Below are 6,897 nucleotides of genomic sequence, written 5' to 3'. Positions count from 1 at the left end.
AAATAAAATAAATATAGGATGAGCTGCATGCAACTCCACTTGCAAGGTTTAGTCTTTTTTTAGTAGATAAACTAAATTTAGTAGTCAAAACAGCCTCCAATAGTACTCCACGAAAAAGTAGTAAGAAGTTATAAATAAAATCACATCCTTCCAAGATTCCCTACGCAATCCTCCTGTCCACATTGCACGGAGGAGCACAGAGTTCCTGTCAGCATATGGAGCACAAAAAAAGAAGGATGCTGAAAATTACCTAACGGTAAAAAGCAAACCATACACATTAATGCCACGTATCCTCCTTACAAACAGTCTGTCTTCTGCATTTAATCCTGCTGCACACAACCCAGGTCTTGTATTTTAATTTTTCCCCCTATTAAAAACCTCTTCTGGGAAGAACATCTTGCAAGATAAGGGTTGATTCATCTTCATCTTGCTCCTTTTTGCTGCAAAGTGGAAAAGATTCTTGAACAAACTGCCTACACATGGGACACTGCTGGAAATACTTCACGCAGCCATCACACAGGCAGGTGTGCCTGCAGGGCAGCAGGACCCAGTTCACTGCACCATTCTGGCAAACAACACAGTCTTTGCTGTTTTCTTCCTGCAGTTCTGGTTCCTCTTCAGCCAGTCCAGCCTTCTCTAGCAAGCTCCTGTCAGTGCTCCTCTCACCAGGGGATGTCTCACTTGAAGACGGTGCAGTACTATTTGCAGACATGAAGAGTTGCTAAAATACACACACACACACAAACATTTAGACGTCATCAAATCCTGCTCCCTGAACACACACACACGCACGCAATGCAAGTTCCACTGGGTCAGATTCACTGGCTTCAAAGAGTGCCAGACTCGCTGCAGCAACCCCGCCTTCAGCTCGAGGTATTTCAGAGGCATGAGATTACACAAAACACCAGGGAAATGTTGAGGATAAATCATCAAATCTTAGCTGAATTCCACCAACATACATGCATAAATTTTAGTAGAACTACCCAGGTTCTGAGCAGCTCGGGTTGCTGTTTCGGGTGTGTCGTTCTCTGTGCCCAGATGGATGCTTCTCTCCATCCATTCCGACCAAAAATACATCCACTGAGCTGTTAGATCCACTTCTCTCAAGCCATTCCACTCTTGCTCAGAGTACATTCCCCCACTCCTCCTTTTCTTATTCTATGGGAAGTGTAAATTCTCCTGGGCATGATCTCATCTCAACAACCATGCAGCCCAAGATGCCCATGGACAGCACCCTGTACCATTACATACCCACTGCTCTTCCATTGAATCAGTGTTTTGGCACCAGCAATCATAACTGAAAAGAAAGCTCAAGGAGATCAACAGGGAAGTTTACCTGGACCAACTACGTCAGCAAAAAAAGGCCAGGACAACCTTTTCTCCAGAAAAAAAAAAAATCTCTTTCTGAATGAACTGAAACTGAATTAATTCAGTCGACTGAATTAATTTGGCCCAATTTCTAGCTTATCAATACCATACATTATTTTTTTATCACAGTAATATAAAAGTGAATGGCATAGAATCACATCATTAACTGCCTGACACAAGAGAAAGATGGTCCCAAGACATAAGAGAAACTGGACTATGGAGTAGTGAGAACACTGGTTTAACTGGTCATAGCCTGTGCCTGGCAATTCCCAACCTTCATGCATGTACTACAGTAAAAAGAAATTTTTCTTTTTAAAAGTTTCTTCTGAAGCTTTCCCAGTTGAAGGGCAGTACAGGAGAAAGTGCTGGTTGGAGAGACTAAGAAGGAGGCAACAAGTGTTCTATAGGGAGGGAGCATTCAACAGCTAGTTAATGTCTTACTACTGCTTTAGTAAGTGGGCAGGACCTCTAGATGAGAATCAAGCAATTTCTCCTGGAAATCTTGATTATTTTCATATAAAATATTTCTGTAAAGTAACTTTGGCTGCAACTACTTGACTGATAAAATAATTTTAACTATTATCCAGTTCTTTGCACAACATTAAAAGTCTCATACTGATTTAGGCTCCTGAAAGCTTACATAAACTAAACCCTGCCACCCAAGGGAAAGGAGACTCAGCACGTGGCTTACCTTCAGATCGTGGTATTGACCTTGAGCCAGGAGCAGATACTGATACAATATTCTGCAGGGCAGTCTGTAGCTCTCATCAGGAATGTGAATTACAGCCACCATTGAAATCTACCAAAAACAGAACTGTATTGAATAACTTTCCTTCTCCTTACCTGATTTGTGTAGAACAGCTTGCCTGCACACTTTGTCACAGCCTCCAACTTCCTTATTTCCTTAGACAATCAGGATTTTAATGGTGCTGACTGCAAGCACAGATCTAAAAAATATGCTGGAGACAGTAAAGACAGGATGTGGTGCCAGATAGACCTTGTGGCACTTCAGCTTTCTGCCCTGGCTCTCCACGGAGCTCTTCTGCAGCCTGTTCACAGCACAGGCCTGCTCTGACTGCTCTCACTGGCCTGGGTGCGAAACCACAGAGGGACATGGAACAGGCAAAGTCCTCTCTCTGCTTTCTCCCACTTCCCTCACAAAATCACAGACTGTAGTTTTTAGATGCTGAAAAGCATTTCAAATTGCCACTGATTGGCTTGTAAACCGAGCAGGAAAAAGACAAATTTCACTGGCAAGGATTATAAAAGGACCCCACGGGCTGCCTTTAGAGTCATTTTTCTGACAATAAAAGCACTCTAAGCCTGCATGCTGTGCCTAATACCCCTTACCCTGCCCCAATTATGTAATAGCCTCTAAAAGCAGGAAAAAAAAGAAAGTGAAATTCAATATTATTGTAGTTGCCAGAAGCTGTCAAAAGAGAAATGAAATACAGAAGAAAGCTATTCTATTTCAAAAAATATCTTTAACGGCAAATCAGACTTGCACTTCAAAATCCACACGTGGGTAATTACATGCAGTGTTCAAATATATATATACACCTATACCTATGCATTTATATTAACTGAATTTACTGTTCTTTGGCAATCAGAGCTCTTTTCCTAAATCCTAATACCTCAAAAAAAAAAACAGCGATCCTCCACACCACTATTACCTTTGGTTTGGAACCTGAAAGCCATTAAATTTCCATTAAAATGTCAGATTCTAAACTTACTATCCAAGCACAAAAGTTGACAGTTCTCATGGTACTTGCACTGTGTCATCCCACTAGAACATCAGTATTTTCTCAGTAGCAACTTATCTCCTCAATTCAGTTTGTTCAGGCATTTAGGAAACTTTAGCTGTGAGTGGGACCAGTTTCTAACACAAGCATCTCAAACTTCAAGCTACTATTCTCCTGTTACACTCTCCTGTAGCACAGAAACATACACAGTGATGGTGTGATCTAGTAGAAATGCTTTGCTCTTCGATTTTAGAATCAATTCTCCTTGAGCACCAAATATTTTCTCTTTGTAAATGCTTGTACACCTTAATCAAGTTACTTCTCCGTCTTCTGTTTTATACACAGGCCTGAGATCTTCCACTTTAGTCCTGCCAGGCTCCAAACAACTTCTGTAACATATGCTCACACTGATTTTCTGGAGCTAGAGGAGAATTACGGCACAAAACCAAACGGGTATCATCTGCCCACAAATGCAGCTGGGATGAAAATTAGAACCCCCCAATACTGAAAGACCATCCGTAGTGATGGATGTGCACACACAAAAATAATTCAAGATGGAGCTTCAGGCACTGATGTGAGAATAATGTGGCAATGCCACACTGGCCACAGTAGGGAAAAAAAAAAATCCCTTTCCACACTATATTCATATTTTACAAGTTTGTTTCAGTAACAACAGATGCAATTCTGAGATTTGTCTGGCAAGGAGTTCAGGTAAAGTTACTCCTCTGACCACATAAACAGTTTCTAGCTGTGTTCCTTTTCTCCAAAACCAGAGGAAAACTATCTTCCTCACTCTCCTTCCAGCCTCTGCTTCTTTGTTAAGGAATAAAAGACTGGGGTTAAATTTTACATCCCTGCTCATGTCAGACATTCAAATATGAAACTCACAGTCTCTTCATATTAAACTAAACTGAGCTCTAAACATATAGAGCTGTGCCAACCTGGGAAATACCTGAGGGTGAGGTAAATCTCAGACGGGGACAGGAGGAAGGAAGCACCAAGGTGAAGGGACAAGAAGCCCAGGACAGGCAGCGCTTGGAAAAGGAATAGATTTCCTAGGCACTGGTGGGATCACAAACAATTCCCAAATGGATGTATCAAAAAGTGTTCAGCAGATTTAAGCAATTTGCTTCTCAGTTCATTTGTATTATTTTTCAAGCAGCAAGGGCTATCAGATTATCAGCCAAACAAAAAGATGGGAGATAAAAGCCTGTTCCAAATTGTTCCAAAAACAATCAGCCAGTTTGGAGTTTAGAAGGGCTATTGAACTGCATGTGACAAGGCTGAAGCTGCTTTTACTGGAGATTAGAAGTCTTTTGGGAGAGCTGAGTATCTTCTCTCAGTCTACTGCAAGACCTTCACACCTTCCTGTGAATGACCTGGAGCTGGTTACCTTGAGACTTAAGTACTGCATTACACAGGCTCAGGCCTGCTGCAGAAAGGGAATTTCTATGTTCCTAACAGTTAAGTCAGCAATCAGCTCAAATATCTGTACAGTCACAAAAAAAACCATCCTCCCACCTTGCCAAGAGCAATCCAAAAGACCGTATCGGTGCAAGAGCTCCAGCACAGGTTTATGTGATCAGGAAAATGAGAGTAAGAGCTTATGAACCTACCACATCCCTCATTCATCTGACCACAGGACCTAGCACAGAGACCTTTGCAGGTATGAGCTCTGTGAAAATCATCATCAGCTTCTGAATGGCACATGTAACTTTTATAGAACAACCACCCTTGCTCTTCTGCCATGCTCCCATGGAGTCATCAGTGACAGAGTCAGGGAGTAAATTTCAGGGCTCAGGGAAAGGAAGCTGCTTTATTCAAGCCTATCCCCTTTAACATTCAGACCTTAAATACAGCGACCCTAAAACATATTCCTTCATTACTTACAATATCATATATTTCTCTGTCTTCCTCATCAGCTAACGTCAGCAATGCTATCAATGGGTAGTGAGACCGAGGCACTGGGCCAAAATCAACAACTTGAGCATCTTCTGGTAACTGACAATATTTTTCTTCCTTGTCATTTTTTTTAATGCTTTGTGCCTGTCAAGGAAAACAACCAGTGTCCCTCCAATTGGGAGAGAAACATGACATTTGCATAAAGACTAGCTGCCATCACATTGGATCATAAACACTGTGCCAAGAACCGCGGAATGTTCGTGAGTCTCAACACCCCCTGGGCCAAGAAATTAGCATAGTTTGTCACAACAACGTGGGGAAAGGATACAAGTACTGCTGTCGAGAGAGGTATTCACTGTACAGAGCATCCTCCAGTGCCTGAGGAGTCTTTATTCTGAAGCAGTAGACGTGCTTCTGCAGCGCTTCGTGCAGCTTCTGAACGCTGCAGCCCCAGTAGCACGTGAGGACACAGTCTTCCAGGCAATCAGGTCTCAGCCTTACACCCTCTTGTAGAAAGAAGATCAAGATTTTAGTAACTCAGCTACATGCAGGAATTCTGGAATTGCTAAGTGTAGGTTCTTAGAGGGCAACAAGCTGAGAACAACTTCAGTGTCTCAGATTTTTACCCTTAAAATCTAATCTTCTAAGAATTTAGACTGAGTTTATGGCTTACGTCAGTGAAGATGAGGAAGTGGGTGCAGGGAGATAAAATGGCCAATTAATCTAACAAAAACAGCACGTGTGTTTTATGAAGGGTAAATTTTAACTTCTGCTAACGTTTTGCACACTCACTGGCAGAGCCAAGAGCACAGCCCCGAGCCCAAAGTCCATTCCCTCCTTAGATAATGGTATTAATTAGACCCCTGTCCTACAACACTCTGTGGTCTCAAAGAACGAGGCCCTCTTGATCATGCAGAGAGAGGATAAAAAGAGGATCTATGCACTCCATCTCCTTCCTAAAAATCAAGTACCCAGCCCATTAACTTCTAAACACTTACTGCACAATCAGGAGCAGAACTGGAAAGTCCCACCAAGTTCAAGTGCTCAAAAACTGCCTGAAAAATCCAAGTGACCTGAAGACTAAGTTGTTTGGCTTGTTGTTTTGTGGTTGCTTTTTTGTTGTTGCTGAGGGAGGGGTAAAAGTGCTGCAGCCTTTTTCTCAGTCATGGGAAGGCTCCAGATCTGTGTGGGTGCAAGATGCTCAAACCTTTCTTATTATTCCCCAAAGATGCAGAAGGGCATGAATTTCCCTTCCTGCGTGGGTGACTTCAAGGATGTTAGGGGCCACCTGAGCCTTGATCCAAATATTATATTCAGTTTCCACTGAAGAACAGACAGAAAGAGGCAGATTTTAAAAATTTATTTATTAAAAATAGCATGCTTGCAACCACCACTGGAGACCTGGAAGTAGATTTAAGTGGGTGGAATATATTCTCTAATGAATTCTATAGAATTCAACAATTCTGTGAAGTTTACAAAAACACCCACGGTAGCTGGTAATCTGCAAATGTTTCTGTTGCTTAAAAATCTGCTACAGCAGGAAGCGTCTCATTAGTAAGAATTAAACTGCACTTAAATATCCAAGCATTTAACTTTTAAAACCACCACATTTATAAGCTGTGTAAGAATAATTTCTGTTGTAATGATGGGAGTAAGCATTTTTCTGATAAGGAATTTTTATAAAGGAAAAGGGTGGGAGCAAGAAAAGAGGAAGTACTAAGCTCAGGAACCCAAATGGACAAAAATCAAGCACCACAGAAATCCACTGACTTGTTACTGAAGCTGTAGCAGGATGAGGGATTTCTAACCCAAAAGGATTCTTCACTTGTCTCATCTGCTTTTTCAATACTCTTGTGCTGGATTCAGTTTCTTCTGAGTTTCTCAG

General features: G+C 41.7%; 1 protein-coding gene across 1 annotated transcript; it reads right to left on the bottom strand.

The window, feature by feature from the left end:
• Positions 1-370: 370 nt before the first annotated feature.
• Positions 371-6,891, bottom strand: CGRRF1 (cell growth regulator with ring finger domain 1). Its single transcript, XM_008942777.1, has 5 exons — positions 6,783-6,891; positions 5,341-5,518; positions 5,001-5,148; positions 2,060-2,167; positions 371-721 (listed from the first exon to the last, which is right to left on the bottom strand). Exons 1-5 carry the CDS (start codon positions 6,844-6,846, stop codon positions 371-373), a joined length of 849 nt encoding a protein of 282 aa, XP_008941025.1. The 5' UTR covers positions 6,847-6,891.
• Positions 6,892-6,897: the final 6 nt, after the last annotated feature.

Source organism: Merops nubicus, unplaced genomic scaffold, assembly GCF_000691845.1.
Source record: "Merops nubicus isolate BGI_N331 unplaced genomic scaffold, ASM69184v1 scaffold37046, whole genome shotgun sequence".
In the NCBI taxonomy this organism is placed as follows: Eukaryota; Metazoa; Chordata; class Aves; order Coraciiformes; family Meropidae; genus Merops; species Merops nubicus.
This window is presented reverse-complemented; position numbering and strand designations above follow the sequence as displayed.

What these genes read in the sequence shown, in the direction of transcription:
- CGRRF1 (XM_008942777.1), bottom strand. Translation starts at nt 6,846, where the DNA reads ATGAGACAAGTGAAGAATCCTTTTGGGTTAGAAATCCCTCATCCTGCT. An exon ending in TGCTACAGCTTCAGTAACAA is followed by an intron (nt 5,519 to 6,782) that starts GTCAGTGGATTT and finishes TCTTTCTACAAG; the next exon opens with AGGGTGTAAGGCTGAGACCT. An exon ending in GTCAATACCACGATCTGAAG is followed by an intron (nt 722 to 2,059) that starts GTAAGCCACGTG and finishes TGTGTATTTTAG; the next exon opens with CAACTCTTCATGTCTGCAAA.